The sequence below is a fragment of the Schistocerca serialis genome, chromosome 4, assembly GCF_023864345.2.
Source record: "Schistocerca serialis cubense isolate TAMUIC-IGC-003099 chromosome 4, iqSchSeri2.2, whole genome shotgun sequence".
NCBI lineage: Eukaryota > Metazoa > Arthropoda > Insecta > Orthoptera > Acrididae > Schistocerca > Schistocerca serialis.
The window spans coordinates 837,770,514-837,796,445 of NC_064641.1; the positions used below are offsets into that span (position 1 = coordinate 837,770,514).

General features: G+C 42.2%; 1 protein-coding gene across 6 annotated transcripts in view; it reads left to right on the top strand.

Moving 5' to 3' along the window:
- The window catches only part of LOC126473462 (actin-binding LIM protein 2), a 361,677-nt gene that overhangs the window by 206,713 nt on the left and 129,032 nt on the right, over window positions 1-25,932 (top strand). For all 6 annotated transcript variants that reach the window (XM_050100530.1, XM_050100532.1, XM_050100531.1 and 3 more), the window contains one exon: window positions 17,250-17,345. In XM_050100530.1, the coding sequence (XP_049956487.1) occupies window positions 17,250-17,345 (96 nt within the window). The remainder of the gene's footprint in view (window positions 1-17,249; window positions 17,346-25,932) is intronic.

The window sequence follows — 25,932 nt, forward strand, 5'->3', positions numbered from 1 at the left end:
AATGACTTAGTTATTTGACTGAAAGCGCCTGTATGGCTGAAGACGCAGGACACTAATTATTTCTTTTGTGGGACTGTAAACGATGAAAAGTTGACAAAGGTTTTGAAATTATATGTAAAGTTTGTTGAAAGTCGCGAAGTGCTCTCAAAACACTGGAGGAGTGTAGTCTGGATAATTTGCGCGCCATGAGTTACGCTGACTCAAGGCATGCCCTATCTGATCGAAACAGGACACCTATTAGTGGACACTTACTCTAGGTGAGAAATGAGGAGAAATGATAGCCATTTCGCCGGCTGCTGTGGCCGAGCGGTTCTAGGCGCTACAGTTTGGAACCGCGCGACCGTTACGGTCGCAGGTTCGAATCCTGCCTTGGGCATGGATGTGTGTGATGTCCTTAGGTTAGTGAGGTTTAAGTATTTCCAAGTTCTAGGGCACTGTTGACCTCCGATGTTAAGTCCCATAGTGCTGAGAACCTTTTTTATGAACCCTTTTGTCTGTAGCGCTGAATCAAACGAGGAAAAATGGTTTCAGTGTGGTGACAGCTTAACGTGTGAGAACAATTGACGCCTGGTTTTCGAAGTAAATCGCCACAATTTCAGTACGTTTAACGGTGATGATTTTCTTCCATGGTCTGTCTCTCTTTCTTCCTCTGTGTCAGTTTGGTAGCAAAAGAAAGGAGAAAAGAACAAATAGTTATTCACGGTTTTAACCCCTTCGTGACTTCTGACCCACTCTGTAAATGTAACAGTACGGCAGCGAATGAAATTGTAACTCAACGTGCTCAGAATTCCAGTTCCATGTTAATATTGGGCTGTCAGTTATGTCGATCGATACTGTACTTGTTTGTTCCCGTGAGCGTTTTGCCCCCTTCTACTGTAGCGGCTGCTGGTCATTCCTGCGCTGTCTGCCTGGCGGTGTGTCAGCGCAGCGCCGCCTCCTGTGGTTCCCACGCAGCCATTTTTTGTCGCTCTGGCCGCGCCCTTTGCCTTCCCCTCTCCTCACCCCCTCCCCTTCTCGCCGCTCAATTATTCTAGATGAAGACGAGCCGAGCCGCCCCATCTGGGCTCGTGCGCGGGAAACCCGACTTCCATGTCGCAGCTGCCTCTAACGCGCACACCACGTTTACACACGACACATCGGCGACCGAATTACGCTGTTATATTTTTCACGTTACTCCTGAATCAATTTTGTTAGGCCGATCCAGAGATCGATTCGATTTTGCTAGACTGATCAGATACCGTGTCTGTTAAATGGGCTGTGTTTGAACGCGACTCGAACTGTTCGAACAGTTGACGCCGAAGTTCGGGAAATCTCGGGTTCTGTTCGATTTTTTTAATCGGCCCGCGGTCTAGTGACTTTTGTCGGTACTATCGCAAAGATCCGCCACGGCGTTTTTAATGCCTTGCGGATTTTAATAATAAAAGTAGTTGTGAAACACGGCGTGAAATATCTTCTAGGCTGCAGATTGTGCATAACAACGGCGACTAATAAATAAATAAACAATTGCAATCATGATTCTGTCCAGTTCCCAAGGTTTCGTTCGTCCCCCGATCTAGGGACATCTGATAGTACTCTCTTCGATATGGATCTTGCCAATGTAATTAATTCTCGCGATAAAAATTAGTCACTTTATTACGCTCTATTCATTTTGCCTGAAATTTAATTCTTAATTAGTTGTCTTGATTGTTTGATCTGAATGTTGCTGACTTGATTCAGACAGATAAAAATCAGGTAACGTTTTTATCTGTTGTTCTACAATGTAAACAGGGATTGAATTGCTCACTTGCAACTTTCCTCGTAAATCGTGACCGTCTCTGATAAATAAAATGTTATACTAGGTTCAGCCAAGTACTATTTTTTGGAAGACGACATTTGTCTTTATCTGTCATCTTTACTTAAAAATCAGCATAAATATTTATATATCCATACATACCGGTGTATAGGAGAACTGTATTGTATATTTGTTCATATACAATACGTGTTGGTGCAGTGGTAGGATTTAATGCTATTTGCGTCTGTGTTTCACGAAATTGTCAAATTTTAAGCGGAGAGTAGCTTATTGTTGTGGCTAGTTCGTAATTTCTTGCCTATCCCTTCATGTCTCGCCGGAGGAGTCAAATGTCGTGTGATTCTTCGAACAAGTCGATACTTACCGAGCGCAGCGGCCCATCCCCAAATTCGAGCCACTTCGAATGCGAGTATCGTATGCCCCCGTTTTCGTCAGAAAAGACAGGCAGAATGACTGGCGCAGAGAGAGAGAGAGAGAGAGAGAGAGAGAGAGAGAGAGAGAGAGAGAGAGATCATCATTTGCGGTTTTGAAAACTTTGTGAAAGTGGCCACGGAGGCTTGGATTTGATAGCAAATTCCCGAATGAGCATAGATATATCCCTATACATCCCTATTTCTGTACAAAGAATTAGCGAAACTCACTGGCCATTTATTTGGAATTTGAACCTCTGCCACTAAAGGAGTCTGTCTTAGCAATTGACAGTTTGGGCAGATGCGTAGGATGTAAGGTCATTGTTGACATACAATTCGATTTTGTTAATTCAACGAATATGTTAAATGTCGTTTCTCTAATCCGTACAGTCTAACCTGACAAGAATTGTTATCTCGTGGGTAGCATACCAACCGACATCCGTGACATCCGAGCTTAGATTGGTCTAGAATTTCTTCGCGACAAATAAGCACAAATTGAATACAGATGGATCCAGAAAAATATTGACACTCTTTGATAGTTAAAATTAATGAAACAAAATAACATACTGTTAAAATTCTTGCATGGGGGGAAGCTTGCTTTGTGTGTTTGCCGGTGTGATAGCCTCACAGGACGCCTCTATGGTTTCTCGTAGCTCGTTCAGTGTACCTAGCTTCTGTTGATAAACTTCATTTTTCAAGATCTTGCATAGGTAGAAGTCAAGAAGTATAAGGTCTGGAGACCGTGGTGGGTACTCAACAGCTACCCTTCAACCTGTCCACAGAGAGAGAGAGAGAGAGAGAGAGAGAGAGAGAGAGAGAGAGAGAGAGAGAGAGAGATCATCATTTGCGGTTTTGAAAACTTTGTGAAAGTGGCCACGGAGGCTTGGATTTGATAGCAAATTCCCGAATGAGCATAGATATATCCCTATTTCTGTACAAAGAATTAGCGAAACTCACTGGCCATTTACCGTGGTGGGTACTCAACAGCTACCCTTCAACTTGTCCACAGTTCAGGTAGATTTTCATCCACGTGGGCTCTGACGTTTCTGTGGCTGTGAAGCATACCGCCATTTTGTTGCAGGTAGAATCTTTCATTACCAAACTCCTCTCAGGTGGCAGGTAAAATCGACGTTTGCAGCATATGAAGATACGCGTCACCAGTTGCGGTACCTTCTAAGAAGAAGGGGGCAATCAGGCCGCGCCGATGACACAACCCAAACCACACATTAACACCCGGTAGATAAAATGTTTCCCACGTGAACGTGTGGATATTCAGGAGACCAGTACACGCTCTTTCTGCGGTTTACAGCACCGTTCAGTTTGAACTGCGCCTCGCCAGACCAGACAACCATCCCTGCAAACTGTTCATCCTCGCGAAGCCTTCAAATCACTCGCAGTACTCCATCCTTCGATCCGGATCATCCTCGTTCATAGCGTGCAGCTTGCTTGGAATGCCGACTTTCCACTTTGCAGCCTTCAGAATTTGTCGTTCGCTTGATCGGCTTATCCTGCTTTCACGTGCACCCTGCTTCACAAATTTTTGAGGTGACTTACTAAATTGTTGCAACATAGCAGCGCTGGAAGCTGGGCATGTTGATATTTTAGGTCGGTCAGACCATTCCTTATGCACTTCCTGAACAGTACCGTCTGCTTCAAATTTCCCGAATACGATAAATTATTGTACGTGTTGGTGGCTGAGTTCTGTACACATTACCCCATTGCCATTGTACCTCCGTCATGTTTTCGTACTTCCAGTACCACATCAGTACGACCTTTCGTTACTCAAACGACAACCTTTCTTCATTCATTGCTGCACTGTCGTCTGCTGGAAAACACGCGCCATGATCTGTTGAGAAAACAGTGGACTACGCTACCACACAGAATTGCAACGATATAAGGTAGTCTAAATTTTTCTGGACCTCTCTGTTTTGACAGTTGAAAATTTATTCCAGACCGGTACTCTAACCAGTATGTCCGGTTATTATTGGCTGTGATAGCTCGACTCCATGCTTGACACTCACTCTCTTATTCTAAGAAATTTTCTGTCCCAACATAAATTCATATTTTGGATTTAGTAGTTCTGACCCGCTTTCGGCTATATCCTTTCACGTAATCACATCTTCGTGGATGTCATCTCAACCATCCGTTCATTTAATTTCAGCGAATCTAATCTTGTTGATAATCAAGAATTACCGACCGTGCGAGCTGTCCCCATTAGATAAACGTAGCAGGTGAGAGAATTACCATCAACACTGGTACTCCGCAAGGTACCGTTCTGTGTGTTACGGAGGCTACGTAATGTATCAAAATATTCGTGGTTATTTTATTTGTATTGATATTAGGCCGTCGTCTAAAGCATGCTTCTGTGCTGAAGGTATCGTTTCATAACGCTGGAGACACCCTTAGGAATGTAATGGAGTTTAGCGAGCTGAACTGTTTACAGGTATCCGCGCAACGGTCAGTTGTAACGTCATCAGACCGCTGCTACAGATCGTGGCGTCTTGTCTTCGTGTGTTAAGGAGCTTGGTATTGCAGAACAGAAACTCCACACACAAACACCTCCACACCTTCAGTGCTACAAAAACTCTGCAGGAGACATGCTGTTGCGTTAAGAGTGCGTTACGAATCGGAGCTTTACAGTGCTTCGGTAAACCTCGCCATGATGCTTCCAGTCTCGTAATAACTGTTAGTGTATGCGGCTGGGTTGTGCAGGAAGTGGCGGGTGGTGCTTGTCTGGGATCGACGACCGCGAAAGCGCCGAAAGTGAACGTGTTTGGCGAGCGAGTGGCTTTCACGTGAGGCTGGGCAGTCGGCCTGGCGCTTGGCTAGCTGCCTGCGGCGGAATGTGGCGGTGGAGGGCCACGTCATCGCGTCAGCAGCAAGCCGCAACTGCTGGCTGGCCGGGATTAAAAAGGGCAGCACCATGGCGAACTTCAAAGCTGCCCGTTTTGTTACGCTCGTCTATTTATAAATCAGCTCCGTACATCGATTCTGAAAACGGCCATCATGCGGAACAGAACCCGCCTCTCTTCAGGCATCGCACCCAAAAGCTACAGACTGAGGCAGCTAAACTGGATTCCTATACTTCCCAAAACCAATCGATTCAGTAACCCAGTGTCTGCTGCTGAAAGAAGTAAGCTCGTGCGTGATTTCCAGGCAGGTTTGTGCATTCACAAAGAACTTGCAGGCATGAATCGGTACTTTTTCCCTGGTGGTATATGTAGAGAACTAATATCGTGCATACACCTGAAATTTAGTTATAGACACTACTGCTAACAATGTTGTGCTCTGACAAGTCAGCGAACTGCGTACTTTTTAAGCTCTCATTTTCCTCCACAGTTGCTTCATCAGGAAATCTTACGTAATAAGAAAAGTAGTAATGCCCAAAATTAGGTTTTTTAAACGCTACCAACTAAATCGGAATTTAGATCAGTTTGTAGCTGAGCATTTCACGTAACGCACAGCAGCTTTGACTTTGTGATTAATGAAAAACAAGTACGTAGTCAGTGTTGTCATGCAAATAAAAAATACCATGTGTGGAGATATGAAATAAAACATTTGTATTTAAAGTGAATTTTCTGCTAGAACGTTGTGGAGCTGTAGATTACACGCGAGAACGATTAAATAGAAGACAATGGCAGTAAGGTGCTGTACATCTTGTATAAAACCGATTGGAAAATTTCAAGGCCAGCTTTTCCGGACGGTATTTTACTGTGAACGTTCTTCAGTCCCCCTAAGTTTAATTCTGTGGTCTTTGAAGATAATAAGTGAAAGAATAACAGCTCGCATACAGGCATATGATTACATTCTTTGGCTGTTACATCTGCGCTTGGAACGATATGAAATATTAAAGTGTGGTACAGTAGAAAGTTCCATAGTTAATGTTTCATAAATTATGCGTGTGGTAATACATTTACTTCTACGTACCATCTGGACACCATTATGGAGTGCACGACAGAGGGTATGTAGCATTATACGAGATGTAAGACTTTCTTTCCGTTCCAACGGTGCAGGAGCGCGGGAAGAATTGCAGCTTAAATAACTTTCTGTGCACTTTAATAGTGTGATCTTATCCTTGCGATCTCTCTAGAAAATGCATAGAGGGACTATAGTTTATCCAAGGATCCTCACACAAACCTATCACAGTGTGTGCTGCCCTGCCCCTTGTTGGCGCTATTTGCTACATGTCTCTCACACTTTTGCAATATCCTACGATTGATATCACGAGTGTTTTGTAAGTAGTTTCCGTTGCAACCTGACTACTCTTTCTCAGTGTATCCCACTTTACTGATGACTTAAGACTATGCGATCATTCCACATTATTTCCTTACACATTATTACACTCAGGTATTTGTATGCGTTATGGACCATATTTATGTTTTTTCGTTTTGTGAAGTGCATGATTTTACATTTGTGTACATTTAACAAGCTGCCAACTTTACATTGCTTGGAAATATCATCAAGAGCCGACTGAATATTTGTGCCACACTTTACTAATAGTACTTCATACATAACTGCATCATCTGCAAAAAATCAGAAGTTACTGTTCATACTGTTGGCCAGATCATTAATGTATGTGGACGTGTTAGTCCAGAATACTAATGGCGCGCGCTGAAATGGTTGATGATGAGAGGGCATTGATGAAAGGAAAATATAGTAACCGGTGATATACTTCTACGTCAGCGTAAAGCAGTTGTCAATGCCTGTTTTAGTCTGACCACCGTAATGCTTTATTAGCCAGCTATCTGATTCAAAGAGATATGCCCTTACCAATATAAGGCTTGCTGTTTATCGTCTTAATAGCAGAGGGTCGTGTAATCTGCATCACGGTGCAACTGGCCATTTTTCCCGAAGACTTCAGATTTCCGAACGTCGAAGAAAGAATACGTTGCAAGTCCTGTCGATTAGATCATCGTAAGAGACAGCCGAAACTCGGATTAGCCGAAACTCGGATTGCGCAGGAACGTGGAAGGGAACTGGCTGTGCCTTTTTCTTCTTCTTCTTCTTCTTTGAGGAACTGTCCCGGCATTCGGTTGTACTCATTTTGGACTTCGGGGTGGACTAAAGGGTGGGAATTTGAACAACTGCTCCTCCTGGATGCGTGTCCAAGCACATTAAGCTAAATTTGCGTCGACGCAGTACACGGAGATCATCTGAGAAAGAGAAATTTCACAAGAGAAAGCAGTTTTCTGTCGCAGATTACGTTTAATAAGTTAAAGTGCACAAGGAAATTACGTGCATTGTGGGAGTGAGTACCATAGTACAAATCCATCAAAAGCGTACTAATTTTTTGTCTCCATATTAGTATGACGGCGTGGCTGCCATGAATCCTCGTAAAGTAGAACAGTAGTTCGAAAGAACAACTGTGGTCTCATAATCTGTGCTAATTAAAAGTATGTTTGCCGATTTCTTCTATAACTATTAAAATTATGATTCTCCCTCCTCAGGTTCTGCATTGATTGCATCATTCTGGAATGAAAGCAACGAGAATTGTAGCTTTGCTACGTGTAAGTGCTTGGGAGCGCATTCTTATGGTTCGTGTTTCGTCGTCGCTGAAGTCGGCCGATGCTGCTTTCGGATTCCCAGAAAGGAGGGGCGGGTTGTCATGAATGCGCAGTGAAAGTAGATACGACAGACTACGAACTCGTTGCCATATTTGAAAGACTCGTACAGCCCTGTTAGAATTGTGTATTTGGTAGCGTTCAGAATGAAAGGGTAGCTGGTGAGGCAGCTTATAACTTGAGAGCCGGTTCGTGAGACCTGCTGCGGTAATTCCATTCGCAGAGGACTGCCCACCTAGTCCTATGACCTGGGCCGGTTCACCGTATCAACCAGACAGCAGTTGCTAACTCGCGTATTGTATAGCGTATCAACCGATATCCATTCCCCTTTGCTGAAGTTCGTCCAGTATTGCTTCGCGGGAATTAGTCGCGAATCCATAGAAATTATAAAAATTCATGTATATTCCGCGTCTCCACCTGGACTGATTTGAACCAAACTCGGTACCAAATATCATTTACTGTGTGTGTGTGTGTGTGTGTGTGTGTGTGTGTGTGTGTGTGTGTGTGTGTGTGTCTGGGGAGGGGGGGGGGGGGTTAAGAACCACCCCCTATCAAAGGGGCTGGGGTAAAAGCAGCGTATCCCACGACGCGAGAATGTCTGTGTAATATAGTCATCCAGTAGTTCGTTGCGTACTAAGTTTACGCCACCCAGGCAGTAAAAATGTCACTTGAAGCATGGCGTTTTAATTTTTTTACTTGTTTACTACTAACTGTATGCGTGCCATATTTTATAGACAGTATTTAGATGTACCTCTGAATGTACCAAAAAAAATTAGATCATTGTACTACACTTGGTTCAGGAGACACGGTATTATAAACACTACGGTGACAGAAAAACTACTGCATCATACAAGACTTCTTTGCTTCTGACTATATTCGCAACACGTGTCACTGACAACATTCACATATGCCCCTGAATATGCCTAGAAAAATATATCATTTTCACCAGTTGAGGAGATACGATGTTATAAACACTGAGATGCGTGAAAATTGTCGCACGATGCATGGCTTTTAATTTATTACTTCTTTACCACTACCTCTATTCACTACACATTTCACAGACAGTAGGCGTATATACAACTGGATGAACCTGCAAAATTATGTCGTTGACGGCACATAATACAGGAGATACGTCATAAAAGTGAAGCTGCGTGAAAATGAAACTGTAGAGGAAAACAGCTAAATATACAGGTGAAATATGTGTACAAATACGCGTGAAATATGTTCGCCATGTGCGTGTGCCAGCAAAGAGTCAAATTTGGTACAGATAATGGTTCAGAAATGGTTCAGATGGCTCTGAGCACTATGGGACTTAACATCTGAGGTCATCAGTTCCCTGTAACTTAGAACTACTTAAACCTAACTAACCTAAGGGCATCACACACATCCACGCCCGAGGCAGGATTCGAACCTGCGACCGTAGCGATATATTAGTTACAACTGGAAAGATATACTACAGGTGTAAGAACCAACAGTCTCCTGATGGAATGTATGTGATAGAGAGGAGGACGCAGAAATGGACATACAGCGAGGGTGAAGGAGGAGATAGGCACAGATAGGAGGAGGAGGAGGAGGAGGAGGAAGAGGAGATAGGCGGAGATAAGGGGGGGGGTGGACAAAGGGAGGAAAGAGGTGTGTTGGACAGTGATGGGGGGGGGGGGGATAGACAGTCATAGACATGTGGCAGGAGGAGATGAACAGACGGGGGAAGGAAGAAATGAACAGAGGGGGGGGGGGGGGGAGAGGAGCATGTGGACACAGAAAGGAATGGGGAGGAGGTGAACGGGGAGAAGAGAGGAGGTGATTCACTAAGAGAGGGGGAGGAGGAGATGGAATAGATGGGGGAGGAGCAGATTGGCAGAGAGACGGGGAAGGAGGAGGTGGACGAACAGAAGTTGGAGTAAATACATACCTGGACAACGGCAAGTACTCGCTACTCAGCTATTTAATAATATAAAAATGTTCTGTCTCGATCCAAAAGTATTTTTATTAACATAATTATGATGAGTTTCAATGCATTATGCACATAATGCAATGCATTACGCACCATCATCATATATAAAATGCTTGGCTAAGCTTAGTCCAAATGTGTTCCGCAGTTAACAGTTATACGTTATTCGCAGACAGGAGGTTATCCACCTCGTGTCTACCAATAGCGTGAACTGCAGAATATGGAAACGCGAAAAACCCAACACATTACCATGCCTAATATGGTGTAGGTTAACCGTTGGCGTTCTAAACAGCTTCCAGTCGTCTCGGAATACATAAGTACAGGTTCTCTATGGTTTTCAAAGGAGTCTTATACCATTCTACTTGCAAAATGGTGGCAAGTTGAGGTAACGATGTTGGAGATGTATAGCGAATACGCTCCCGCTCTCTCCAAAGGAGACCACAGAGGCACAATAATATTGAAGATCTGGTTGTGGTGGCCAGGGAAGGTACGACAATTTATCCTCGTCTCGCGAAACCAGTTCTAGACGATGCGAGTTGTATGAGCGGGTGCCCTGTAGTCTTGCAACGCAGCATCACCATTTATGGAACAAACACTGTGCCATTGGATGGACCAGATCAGCCAAAATAGTCACATAAACCTTTGCAGTAGCGCAGTCTTGCAGAGTAACCATTGAGCCCATGGCATACCACGATATGGCTGCTCAAATCATCACCGAATCCCCGCCGTCTTTCTCTCTTGGGACGCAAACTCGGCCAGAAGTTGGAGGCAATGTGAAACAAGACTCATCCACTAAACGATCCATTGCTCCATAGTCGAGGTTTTTTGGCTTCGACACCACGTTTTCCTATTATGAGCACTTGTTTCACTGATGAGTGATTTTGAACTCCAGTTCGCCTCAAAATTCCCTGCTTATGGCACTCCCTCAGTGTTTTCGTGCCGACAGGGTTCGCGAGCGCGAGATTCAGATCTGCTGTGACTTCTCCATCTGTCGTTCCTTTATATTTCGTAACAGTCCTCAGTGGCCGTCTGTCACGATCACTCATCACACAGCCGGCCGGAGTGGCCGTGCGGTTCTAGGAGCTACAGTCTGGTACCGCGTGACCGCTACGGTCGCAGGTTCGAATCCTGCCTCGGGCATGGATGTTTGTAATGTCCTTAGGTTAGTTAGGTTTAAGTAGTTCTAAGTTCTAGGGGACTGATGACCACAGCAGTTAAGTCCCATAGTGATCAGAGCCATTTGAACCATTTGAACTCATCACACACTTCCGTGCGCATTGTGACTAAGTGGATGATGATTCCCGCTTTCCGTGTCTGCGGTATAAATCTTCGATACGGTGCCTTTTCAAACACCAAACTCTTGGGCTACTTTGGTTACGGATGCACCGACCGCACGAGCGCTAACAATTTGCCCACGTTAGAATTCACTTAGCCTCGACATAATACCCACACAAATAAACAGAACACTGTCCTGACCACGACTGACGAGGGCATTGTACAGGTACCCATCATGGTCAGACCAAAAGGCTAACCTGCAGGCATATCTAGCATCTGCATTTATCTTCAGACATGCAAGACGTAATCTTCCGTTATTGTCTGCAAATAGAAGCAAGCGTCAAGCCATTTCCCGTGTGAAATAATAGGCTTCTGTTATGTTGGGTGGTGCGAAGCTAAAACTATGGTGTAAAAGCATTTCACAAACTTGATACAACAAAGTGGCTCCTTCGGAGCTAACTTGTGCTCTACACTTACCCAGACTATGACTATGGTTTACAGTAGCAACACTAACAGATGTTTACTGCATGGACAATAACAAAGGAATGTTCCCTCATTTCCTTGTTGCATTCCATAAGATCGTTTGTAATAGCAAAGAGCTAGCGGTGGAATAATATGTTTCACAGAAGCTAAGAAGAACAAGTACTCTCAGTTCTTAAACTTTGCATTTAATAGCTCTTGTTTGCTAGACATTTTTTCGTGTGTTGGTCCATAATATCACTTCTCAAAAGAGGGAATACTTTTTTTTCACACCCGCTCAGCTGCCATCCTTCAATATTTGCAATTGGTTTTTGAAATGTTTTGCGTAGCTAACCCCAGCGCAACGTTTTTGTACAACGCCAAACAAGTACGAGTATACCTGTCGACTGTACAATTATGTCGCATCAAATATTCAAGCACGGGAAACATATTGGGCTACGTCTTTCAATCCTACGCCAGAAGCGCGATGTACATGCCAGTGAGTAAGTTAGCGTGTGCTGAGAGCTCTTCGTGATTTTCAAGCAATGCAACTCCGTTTTTCCAACCGCCGAACTACTCCCAAGCATTCATCGCGCCACTGTTATACCAGATACATGGAGGATGCGATAGGTGAGTTGTCGAATGCGTGTTACACACCAACCCTGACACAGAGACCTAACCGTTCGTTTTCAGCCCCCTTCTGCTCAACAATGTTGAAGCAAGGGTTCTTAAAACGCAGGGAGAATAAGTTGGTCGGAGGTGAAGCGCTGCAAGCTACGAGTAGGGATCGACCGTGGCATACTTGCAGCCAGACAGGATGAGGTCGTAGTTAGCCACTCACGATGGCCTTTAACGCTGGTTTTTTTGCTTCGGCTGGACGACCCGCCAGAATACCGCGGCCGTTGGACTCTTGTGTGCTCGCGCTTTCCCTCTTCCGTTTTCCAGGGCTAATGTGGGGGGCAGGCAGGGACACGCTCAACACCTACCTCTACTGCGCCCAACAACGCTCCCTTATAGGGTTAGCTGGAACACGAGAACTGGCAGTGAAGTTATACACTCTCTGCAGCGTAAAGAGATGTAGCAGCATCGACTACATGATTAATGCATCACAACTGGAAGCATAAATATCATTATAATAACATTATATTACAGCGTTTGGGGATGCGAAGTGGAACGCCCACGTATAACAGGTACAGCTGAAGGTAAAGGAAATGACAAATTCATTGGTAGAACACGGCGAAATTAATCAGCGTGATGCGTTTCAGCAGTGGTCGCCGCAAGTTAACACGAATTGAGTCGGATGCTGAATGTAGTGTTAAGTGTGCTTGCATGTGGCTGTAATATGTACATTGACAAAAGAAAACTGACATTGTGACCTACTCAGGATGTAGACGCGCTGGATGGCTTAATGTTACTCCCTCTTCGATGAAGTTTGTGTGGACGTAGGTACACAATAAGTATTATTATTGAATAAAGTTTATTGATAGTATGTTGCATGACAAAAATCCTTTTTGTAGACGTAACATGTGAAACGTTAGCCCTTAGTTCCCGTCAGATCCAAGTCAAAGCACGTACGCAAAATTAAAACACAATTCCTATCTTTTTCGATAAAACAAAAAGTGATATAAAGAAAAAAAATAGATGTTTCCAGAAACAGAAAGGAATATCATATTCCTGTTTCTTCAATAGACTCATCAGTCATACACCTAACACAAAATACTGTTGTATGCTCGACACATACGCATGAATTACATTTGGCCCAAAATTCACCCTCCTTTTTGTCTTTCGAAGCCGCGCGGGATTAGCCGAGCGGTCTTGGGTGCTGCAGTCATGGACTGTGAGGCTGGTCCCGGCGGAGGTTCGAGTCCTCCCTCGGGCATGGGTGTGTGTGTTTGTCCTTAAGATAATTTAGGTTAAGTAGTGTGTAAGCTTAGGGACTGATCACCTTAGCATTTAAGTCGCATAAGATTTCACACACATTTGAACATTGAACATTTGATACCGAGCATATTATAATGGAAGACAGCGCGAAATTAAGGCAATATCAACTCGCACAGCTATCATTGCTCGTGCGTTCCATGTGTGAGTGGATGGTATGGGAAGGAACACTGATGTGTTGAACCACGAAAAGTAACCTCTGCAATGCACTTTCTATTGATTATTTAAGTATAGATGCTGTAGGTGTAAGACATAAACTAAATTATATGCCAGAAAGAAGTCTGTGGACGCCACGTCACGCTCTGTAGAGTAGGCATACGTACTGTTTATGCCGGCGCATAGAAGTTTTGCGCATTCGGAAGGAATTCCCAACAGTTGTGTTGACACATTCGAGTCATTCTAAGGGAAACAGATAAGTGAAGTTTTTGCGTTGAGCATTGAACGTGCTGAACAAAAAGGCAGTTTGCTGTACGGTGGAATCTCGTTTATCTGTTCCTTGTTGATTCGGATCTTGGGTTCATCGGATTGCATTTAAAAAATTATGGTAGCTGTGCAGTATTTGATACTGCGAAAGTAATAGTGGGAACAATAGACGACGACGGACAGTAAATTTAAATTCAGCCAACCGCACTCGGAACGGTACTAGTTAAAAAGTTGTACAAATTGCCCTTGTTTGTTGAAAGTGTTGGTTCAAATGGCTCTGAGCACTATGGGACTTAACATCTATGGTCATCAGTCCCCTAGAGCTTAGAACTACTTAAACCTAACTAACCTAAGGACATCACACAACACCCAGTCATCACTGACCCCGCCGGGAATCGAACCCGGGCGTGGGAAGCGAGAACGCTACCGCACGACCACGAGCTGCGGACTGTTGGGGGCGTAAAATCGCATCAAAGAGAGTGTGGTAGTGTCCATGGGCAAAAGTTAGATACACTGCGATTGGTTAGATAAAGGAAAACTATTGAAAGACAATTTCGTTGAAGCATTTGCCGATATCCCAGGATGCTCAGACATGAGTGTTAATGATTTTAATGACTGACTGTGAAATAACAAGCGAATGATGTCAGATGATTAAGTTATCGCCATTTTTTCGTTAGCTGAAAATGATGATCGTGACGGAACAATTAGCCGCTCAGTCTTAAGACATCGTGACACATCGAGAGGCAAAACGAGTTTTCTCTGTGATAAACAAATGCTGCTACTCCTTCAGTTAATCACTTGCATTAGCCTGTCATCTATTTCGTAATGAATGATATTATTCCTGCAAGTGCAGTGACAAGAGTCTGAACAATGGCGCATCTTGACTTGCAGGAGCAAAGTGTGTGTTCGATGGTCGCGCGGTAACGCCTATCCAGCACAATGGAGGATGGAGGGAACGGGATTGTTGGTTTGCGAGGAGGCTATGTTAGTGAAGATGAGGGAGGCTCGCCGCGGATCGATGCGCGCCCGAGACGGACTGGCGCCAACAGGCTCGGAATTCGTCGCAGCGCAGTGGACTGGCCGCGGCTGGTGTCGGGGCACTTTCACTCATTTTCAGACCTAATTCACACTCAATGAATACCACACGAATCAAGTGAAAGAGAGAGAGAGAGAGAGAGAGCGTTTTCCTACGTTTACATCCATACTCTACGAACCACTGTAAAGTGCATGGCAGGCGTGTATCAGGATTATTTCTTCCTGCTCTGTTCATGTATGGCGCGCTAGAAGAAGTCCGCTTGAATGTCTCTATCGCGCTGTAATTATTCCTTTGTTTGCGCTGTCCCTGCGGGATCGCTACGTAAGGGACTCTAGAGTATGCCTAGATTCCTCACTTACTGCTGGTTCTCGAAACTTTGGAAGACGCCTTATGTCAAGCGTCTTCGCGTCTCGATTTTCGCCGTTTCCCCGACACCCACCCACGGCTCCCATTTGTGCAGCCCTTCTTGGTTGTATACACGCAATATCCCCTGATAGTCCTGGTTGGTAAATGTCTCACACACCAGAGCAATATTGCAGGATGGGTCACATTTGTAAAAGCAGTGTCTTTTGTAGACTGAATTTTCCCAGTACCAGGTATCCTGCCAACTAATTGGCTTCTGTCGCTTGCCATATTCACGACTGTCATTATGTCCTTATAGACTGATTGCATTTTCCCAGCGTTATATTTCCCTTCAGTGTGCCCTGAGAATGAGGTAATTCTGAAAGGGTGGGTGGTAACCCACTCGTTATTTTTAATCTGAAGGCGGATTTCTTTATTAATTGGCCCAAAATTTTGGCATCACATTACTAACTGAATTATCTTGTACAGTAGTAGTTTGTGCTCCAGTTAGCTTTCAAAATATTCATATTATGAGCGCACATTTAACATAATGCTATCCAACTCTTGAATTCACCTTTAACAGCAGTTCATGTAAACACTGTGTGACTAAACTCTTTTTGCTTTGTAGACAGCTACTCTCAAATATCATCAGGATCAAGCAGCTGTTAAACATCAGTCCAGAATGATGATAAAATATCTGGTGTCAAGTTATAAGATCAGTCTGTGATTATCAGGAATAAAATGAAACCTCAGATGCCTAATGAAACAAAATATAAGTGACAGATGAATGTGCTCTTCAGCAAACTACATCCAACAAACTTATATCAACAAGTTTAGTAGACTGTATGGTTATGACAACTGGCCATTGGCCATTGTGGGAAATCATGTGTATGGAAATTGTGCATGTTTTTCTCTCTATTAAACAAACAAAAATTCTCTGTCTCTCTCTCTCTCTCTCTCTCTCTCTCTCTCTCTCTCTCTCTCTCTCTCTCTCTCTTACACACACACACACACACACACACACACACACACACACACACACACACACACACACAGAGAGAGAGAGAGAGAGAGAGAGAGAGAGAGAGAGAGAGAGAGGGGGGGGGGGGGGGGATGATGTGCTGTATTCACACTTCTGTCACAATTTTCGAAGCTGAAGTGACAGTCTAATGTGGATGACATCTTGATATTGAAACTGAACATTGTAATAAAGGTGCTAGTAGCCTTTCTTATTATGATTTTATGCAACATCATTTGAGAAGTTGAATGTATTAAAAATATTTGATCTGTTGAGATGTGTATTTGAAACTGTTGCATTCAAGGATGTACACTGAATTTTTATGTAGTGTATTCCAGTGTTTAAGGGTATTATTTTTATCAATGGACAGTGAGCTCATCATATAAGACTTGCTCCAAGTACTAGTTCATAAGTTCCATAATAATGTTAGCTAAGATTTCATGTAGTACACAAACTAATGCCGTGCATACTATTAAAGCTTCTTCCAGTAGCTTGTCTCAGTTGAAGTAACAACTCAGCTGTACAAGGAAGCCCTTACATTTAAATTCTAGGTGGAAAAGGATCTATGAACTCTAGTAACAGTCAAAGTACGGGAGAAAAGATATGTGATTAGCAAACTGACACAAGGAAAAGGTGTATATACCTGATAGTTCTTCGAAGCATGAATTTCATTCTGTGATAGAACAGAGGAAGGGGCTAGAGGAAGTAGTCATCGTTTTAGAACAGAGGAAGGGGCTAGAGGAAGTAGTCATCATTTTCTTCAGTTCTCTCCTTAATTTTGCTTGATGTAGAAATACCAAGTTTTGAAAGCATTTTTGTCTGTGACTGATTTCCTAGTTCATTGATGTTCAGCATTTTTGGTTGCTTAAAGACATGTAAAATACACTGGAGTGGAAATTCTGTGTACTTTAACAACACGACATTGCAGTCACCTGACAGTGTAGATTACTGTCATTGGCAACTGTTACTGTGGTATAGATTCAAATGTTTCTCATTTTGTTGACTGTACTGTGATACTCATACTTTTTTTTTTTTTACTGTTTTCAGGCAAAACATTTTGTCACAACTGTAAGAAGAAGTGTTCTGGAGAAGTTCTCAGAGTCCAGGATAAATATTTTCACATTTCCTGTTTCAAATGCATTGGTGAGTACTCGTTGCTTGGATTTGGAAATAGTATCAGCTTTGAAATAGTATCAGCTTTGAAATTGTCTTTAATGCTATCATGTGACTAACTATTTAAATGTCCCTGTGGTGTCCATGTGGTTGATGTACATGTCTGCATTTTATTAGATAGTTTAGAAAGTGACATCAGTTGCAGGTCGTACAAACAAATGAAGGACACTATCTCAGTCTTACCAAAGACAAACCATTTGATAGTTGAACAGGCCAGCACCTGGTAAACATGAAACATTTAAAGTCTTACTCTCACAAAGACTAACATCATACAATTTCTAAAAAGAGAAATAACCAGCCACTACCAAAGACACATACTAATTTTCAGCTCCGTGGAGTTCAGCAGGGCAACAAAATAAAATTGAATCAACCCAGAGATAAACTAATAAAAAAAACTCATTTCAATATGATTTTCCACTCAGAAGTATTTCTCTCTCTTGATCTCGGGACAGTGTGTTGGCTCTTTTCATGCTTTCACTCCCTATTGCATTTCTGAATTATCTTCTATGATGTGCAGTTAAAATAAGTAAAGTATTCATTTAGTAAAATGAAGGATTAAAAATATTCTGTAAAGGTGATAATTGTACATATTACATCAAATAGCTTTGAATTCTTAGCACTCACATCCCAGTACATTTACTCCATTTGTTTGTAGTAATAAAAGAAAATTGCACAATAGAAGAACGAAAAATAATTTTTGTATTTCTGCTGTGTACCTGCCCAGGTTTTAGAGTGGGACCAAATCAGACATGGAGCAAAACCTTGGGAATATTTGAAGCTGAATCGAAGATTTAAAACTTATGTTGTGGACTGTGACTCCTACAGATGATCAGATTATCGTATTTCCAGGATGATCAGCTACAGTCAGGAATATCAATTATTTCCAGGTTCCCATTTTTTTTAAAGAATCTATCATGCCAATATGAAATAAGGAGTGCCAGATAAGCAATATCACTTTGAGTGACACCCACTCAAAAGAAACTGTTCACAAAAAATGGCATCGAAAGGCACTAATAAGTGTAAGAGTGAGTGCTCTGAAAACAAACACACACACACACACACACACACACACACACACACTCGTATGGTATACTCTTTTCAACCACTCAATAATATATTATTTCTTTCAGTCTGCTAATCAACTGACTGTAATTGCAATACTCTAGCACAACATGAATGAAAACTCTGAGCTACACATGTGCAACATGTCTAAGATACTTATAAATCTGTTCAGTACTCAGATTTTCTTCCAAATTAGTATCTTAACTCTCATTTTTAATATTGTTACTCCAAAAAACAAATTTGCTTAACAACTCGTTCACTCTCAAAATTAAATTGAAACCTGATACCAATTGATCAGCAGTTTGTAATTCTTGTGTACAGAGTATAAAGTGAAAAACATTACTTGAAGTGGGGCAAAAAGAACATAAATGGCTGTAAATTGCACATATTTTTTTTTTATCTAGAAATAACATTAGCTACCACTAAAATTAACCTTTCGTTTAGCCTGGGGAAATATATTTGTCATCAAATTATGTAAGATCAATAATAATCTTAAAAACATATGATTTTATCAAATAGTCACAAAACAACTAATCCTGTGGAAAAGCCCAATGTCAATCTAAATTATTTAAGCAATGCCCAATTTTTTGTGATACAAATCTATTACAGATTGTTAATGAGACATAATTTATACTTATTACCTCTATGGGCAATAAGACCAACCAGTTGTGTAAGTGGTTAGCACACTAGAATCTCATTCATGAAGACAGTGGTTTAGATACTGGCCATGCATATTTAGGTTTTCCGTGGTTTCCCTACATCACTCCAGGCAAATGCTGGGAGGGATCCCTAGAAAAAGGGCAAGGCCAATTTCTTTCCCTACCCTTTCGTAATCCAAGCTTATGCTCTGATGATCGCACTGTCAACAGGGTGTTGAACTCTAATCTTCATTCTTCTAAGGCCAGTGTGTTTATACATGAAAAAATAATGTTTTTCTCTGGTGTAAAATGCTTAGTAAAGTATTCATTTAGTAAAATGAAGGATTAAAAATATTCCTTAAAAGTGATAATTGTACATATTTTTTCTCGTACTTACATAGCAAATTTTAGATGTATCAATTTTATAATTATAAAATTGCAATATATTTCTTTGAAAATGGAGCAGTGGAATTGGTCCACAATCATTTGGTACAGGCTTTGTGTAGTTCTTAAAATTAAAAAAATTCAAGCCAGCATCATTACCATGCTCTAAATATTAAACTTACAACTAGAAATACAAAACTTTTAACTTGCATTATTGTACTTCTTGTCTCAGGAATATGTTTGAATGGAATGTTGTCTCCCAAAAACTTGTCCTAAGTGCAAAATTAAATCTTACCTCACATGTAGGTTCTTAATATTACCAGGGGAGCACTTTTGCTTCAAAATACACTGCATGATAAAATAAAGTTAATCACCCAGAAGAGAGGAGGAAATGACTGAAACTTCAGGGTTTGAGAGGATATGTGATGTTATTTCAGTGATTACAACATCAAGTCAGATTTATAAAAAATTTTGCAGCATGTGTCCACTTACCAGCCTGATGTTGCACCTTCTGTAGCCTGAATGTGTGAACTGCTTCATTTGGAACGGTTCTCATATAGCTGTTGTATCCTCTCCTGGTGCAAACTGGTCCATAACTTTTGTTTGATATACTATATACTGGCATAGAGACACAGATGGTGTCCAAGCTGATCGCACATGTGTTCTACTGGGGGCAGATCTGGAGATCGTGCTGGCCGCGGGAGTATATTGACATCATGCGGGCAGTCCATAGAGACACGTGCCATATGTGGATGAGCATTTTCCTGTTGAAACATGGCACTTCGGTGCTGTGGCACGAAAGGAAACATACAAAGACACAGGATGTCCGTGACATACAGTTGTGCCATAAAGAGTTCCCGCCGTGATCAGAAATCGTACCCAATGGCTCCTCCTATTGTGACACACAGAATTTTCACTGTTTTGCCCTTCCAAAACATTCTGAAAATTGGAGCTCTCACCGGTTGCTGACATACTAGCTGATGACAGTCATTCACCATGCAGGGTAGTGCAGGACTGTGATTAATCACTGAACTAGTGTGATGCCATTCTTTAACAGTACATGCTTTCTAATCATGGCACTATTCCAAATGCAGCCATTTTTATTGTGGTGTTAATGTCAGACTGCTTATGGGACATTGATGCTCTAGTCCCACTGGGAGTTCCTTGCTTGTCCTCAGATGGCAGGCACCAATGCGAAGTGGTTATGGTGTGCTTGGTTTACAGTATACCAGTCCTCCTTTGTAATGATTAGACTCGATCGACCAGAACCTTTTCAATGAATATGTCTGGCCTCAGGTTTCCACGCAGTCCAGCATCGAGCTACTGTCACATATAAATGCCCCACAGATCTGTATAGTGAACGACCAGTTGGCCAAGTGGAGACCCATAATGAGGCTCCTTTCAAACTCTTGTCAGGTGTCGATAATGCTGTCTCACCTGAGTATGCGGCATTTCCGTGTCCTTTACAGTGATCACTCAACATCTGATGCAGTTCACACTCCTTACATACTCTACCAGACCTGGTAAAAAACATTAGACACAACCAGCACTAATGAACTCTGCTGGCCGTTCTACCTGTCAAGTAGAGGTTTGTCTAGAATCATTTATGTACCCACTGATGGTTTGTATGTGTATAAAGGTACAGGGCTATTACAAATGATTGAAGCGATTTCATAAATTCACTGTAGCTCCATTCATTGACATATGGTCACGACACACTACAAATACGTAGAAAAACTCATAAAGTTTTGTTCGGCTGAAGCCGCACTTCAGGTTTCTGCCGCCAGAGCGCTCGAGAGCGCAGTGAGACAAAATGGCGACAGGAGCCGAGAAAGCATATGTCGTGCTAGAAATGCACTCACATCAGTCAGTCATAACAGTGCAACGACACTTCAGGACGAAGTTCAACAAAGATCCACCAACTGCTAACTCCATTCGGCGATGTTATGCGCAGTTTAAAGCTTCTGGATGCCTCTGTAAGGGGAAATCAACGGGTCGGCCTGCAGTGAGCGAGGAAACGGTTGAACGCGTGCAGGCAAGTTTCACGCGTAGCCCGCGGAGGTCGACGAATAAAGCAAGCAGGGAACTAAACATACCACAGCCGACGGTTTGGAAAATCTTACGGAAAAGGCTAAAGCAGAAGCCTTACCGTTTACAATTGCTACAAGCCCTGACACCCGATGACAAAGTCAAACGCTTTGAATTTTCGGCATGGTTGCAACAGCTCATGGAAGAGGATGCGTTCAGTGCGAAACTTGTTTTCAGTGATGAAGCAACATTTTTTCTTAATGGTGAAGTGAACAGACACAATGTGCGAATCTGGGCGGTAGAGAATCCTCACGCATTCGTGCAGCAAATTCGCAATTCACCAAAAGTTAACATGTTTTGTGCAATCTCACGGTTTAAAGTTTACGGCCCCTTTTTCTTCTGCGAAAAAAACGTTACAGGACACGTGTATCTGGACATGCTGGAAAATTGGCTCATGCCACAACTGGAGACCGACAGCGCCGACTTCATCTTTCAACAGGATGGTGCTCCACCGCACTTCCATCATGGTGTTCGGCATTTCGTAAACAGGAGATTGGAAAACCGATGGATCGGTCGTGGTGGAGATCATGATCAGCAATTCATGTCATGGCCTCCACGCTCTCCCGACTTAACCCCATGCGATTTCTTTCTGTGGGGTTATGTGAAAGATTCAGTGTTTAAACCTCCTCTACCAAGAAACGTGCCAGAACTGCGAGCTCGCATCAACGATGCTTTCGAACTCATTGATGGGGACATGCTGCGCCGAGTGTGGGAGGAACTTGATTATCGGCTTGATGTCTGCCGAATCACTAAAGGGGCACATATCGAACATTTGTGAATGCCTAAAAAAACTTTGAGTTTTTGTATGTGTGTGCAAAGCATTGTGAAAATATCTCAGATAATGAAGTTATTGTAGAGCTGTGAAATCGCTTCAATCATTTGTAACAACCCTGTACATAGACATCTGATCATCAATTCTGGGCACCTCCCTTTTTTGTCAGGCATTGTATTAGCTATCTTGGTAATTTTCTGATTTATATTCGTAGTCTGTGAAAGCAAAAATAGTATGTTGTCACGGTCGTCAACATTTGCAGTCATTGTTGTGGAATCTTGCTTGATGCTGCTCTATACACTAATTTGAGTAACACATGTCTTTTTATATCTGCAGGACTACTGTAGTATACATCTTTTTAAAGATACTTTCTGTTCTCAAATGTTGGTCTCCCTCTGCAGTTTTTGCAACCGCCTCTTCCATACACATTTCCTGTCATAACCAAATTAATTGTTCCTTAAAGGAAGTGCCCTAACAATTGGTTATTTTATTTAGTGCCATGAAGTTCTTTGTCCACAGACTGATTTTGTGTCCATTAGCTACTTGATCTTCCCATTTGGTCTGTAACATTTTTCTGTAGCACCATGTTTTAAAATATTACATTATTGTTTGACTGTATTATCTATCACATACTTTTCACTTCCATATAATGCTAAACTCAGTTTAAGTATTTTGGGTGGTGCTTTAGTTAAACTGATGTTTGGGGTTTAAGGAGTTTTAATTTGATACGGCTGCCTGGGATGGTTGCCATATATCATTTGTCGCATATTTAAAAAGTGTGATGCCTGAAAGGCAACATAACAGCAGCAAGAAGGAATAAGTTTTCTGGAAAGTACTCAAGAGTACAAATCAGATGCCACAGGAAGGGCATTTGTTTGGCGTTGGCCAGAAATGTTACTTAGGTTCACAGTGTATCACACTGGCTCACTTAGAGAGCCGCAAGACATGGCAGTGTGTTGGGAATGACCATATATGGTCACTCGAGCCCCCATCAAAGTGGAAGCGGGATGCGACAGTGTGGAAGAGGCGATGTAGCCTACCTCACAGTATAAAAGCAGAGGTGGTGGTGTGTATAGGGAGAGTTCAGTACAGACAGCAGTCTGTGTAGGTCAGGCACAGGGCCTGGACTTGTAATATTCACTCTGGCTCTGTTTGCACTCATACTTAGTCGTGTACCTCCCTCCATGGGATTTTGCAATCTGGAGTAGTGTACTTTCATTCAAGTCATTATCCAATTATTGCTCAGATGAGCATTTAAAGATTGTAGTTATTCAAGTCTTGCCTTTGTTCGATTATTTCCTGAATGAGTTTCATAACTCTTTCAAACTTCGAGTTGGCCATCTCCATGTTAGCTGACTGGACAGACCTCCTTCATTGTCATTGAGCATCTAGACCACTTGCTGGAGGCGACATATTGATGGAACTGATGTATGGGGTTTCAAGACGGTGCCTTCTCCAATTGTTTGAATTTCCTGAATATAAGGATTTGCTCCCATTAGCGGAAATAGCAATACAAGAACACCGCCTGTTCTTCATAAGTGAGTGCTGCAAGCCTCAGTTGGTAGTTCTAGACACTGTAAATTCCTAAAATTTGTATTTGTGAACTTTCACTGATGATAGTAATTTATATGCCGTAAGTTGTCAAAAATTGTTTATCGGACAATGGTCTCATGTACCCTGGCACCACTCAGCGGACTCCTCCAGTGTATTACGAGGGTTGGAACTTAAAATAGTGGCAACTATTTATTCACAGTCGATACAAAATAGTTACATGTTTGCACCTGTTACTGTCCTTCAGAGTAGTCGCCAGCGTTGTATAGAACCTGTTGCCAGCAATGTGGAAGGTGTAGTATACCATTAGCAGAGTCTGTTCTGTTGATGTTCCGAATGGAGCAGTCTACTGCCTGTTGAATCTCTGGAACAGTTCTGAAGTGAATGCCACGAAGTGGTTCCTTTATCTTCAGAATCAAATCAAAGTCACAAGGACTTAAGTTGTATTACTGTTCATTTTTGGAGCATCACCTGTGACCAGCTTTGCGAAAGAAGCGGCGACACTTTCTGCGCAACCCATCTATCATTTTGCACGACAATGTGCAAGGTGGCTGCTCTGTTCAGTCGATGGGACTAGGAGGTACTGTACCATCCAACATATTCACCAGACGTGAGTCCTTGTGACTTTGGTTTGATTCTGAAGATGAAGGAGCCACTTCGTGGCATTCACTTCAGAACTGTTCTAGAGATTCGACAAGCAGTCGACCACTCCATTCACACCACCAACAGAACAGGCTCTGGTAACGGTATACTAAGCTTTCCACATTGCTGGTAACAGGTTCTACACAATGCCGGTGATTACTTTGAAGGACAGTAACAGGTGCAAACATGTAACTCTTTTGTATCAGTTGTGAATAAATAGTTACCACTGTTTAAGTTCCAACCCTCATATTTTTGACCGCTTTAAAGATCTGTTACATGTTGTTTTGTGAAGAAAAACCTTTTTGTAAGACAGTGTAATGTGATGTTCATGAATTGTCTACTGATGAAATTGTTTCATACAAAGTAACAATGAGAATGCAGTTGTAAACAAACAAATGCAGTGTGTACCATGTATCCAGCACTACCTAGTGGTTTAGTCCACTTGTTTCCAATGTGTCACTTGGTAGCAGTTTGCACTTGTCTCATGATTGATAATGTTGACGTGGTACAGTGTATCGAATGAACAGTTTTATTTGATTGACCTAACACTGGTAAGCTAGAAAGTCATATTCTGCTCCTTATACTTTGTCTCTAATCAGTGGTGAAATGTAACATATTTTCATATCTTTTGATACCAGTGTTATGTTGTATTTTATAGCCTTTGAAAATGACAGAACGGTGAAACCTTGAAGGTGATTTTGGAAATAATAAAAAGTGTGATCATGACATCAGAAACTTATTAAAGTGCATCCAAATGGCCACGTCGTCTCATAGCATTTTCGTGCAAACTGCGGCATTTGTATCTGTATTGCATTGAAAGTATCTGCACAGCAATGTAAATGTCGACAGTAATAACTTTGTGTCTTGTTTGGAAACAAACTTGGTCCATTCACTCATATTACTTGCTGTTGGAAACAAAATTCTCACTTTACTCTTCACCCTCAGGCTTGCATTTAGTGCTGACTGACTATGTCTTGGGATCGTTTTCCGTGTGTGATAATTGTATACAGCAGAATGAATAGGTTGGCCAGTATGCACATCATGTATGGGTTCACTGAACACAGTGGAAGAGCAGCACCATGACACTGTGATAAGGTGTCGCCCTGCAGGGTGATGGCAACACTTCACAATACTTTTGCATCTGTACATAGCTGCCTATGACAACCTAGATCCTTCTGTGTTTTGGCGATTGCATATTACAGGATTTTTCACTGTTGTAAAAATATTTGACAGAAACAAAGGTAGGCCTAATTGGTGTGACGAAACAAATAAATCAGAATTAAATCATTACCTCGTAATGAGCCACTGGAGTCACTAGTCCCTTATACCACATTTTAGAGACTATCCCTAAGTTTTATGGTGATGTAAATGTTCACCCTGTATATTTGGAGCCAACTGAAAACTGAAGCTAAAATATAAA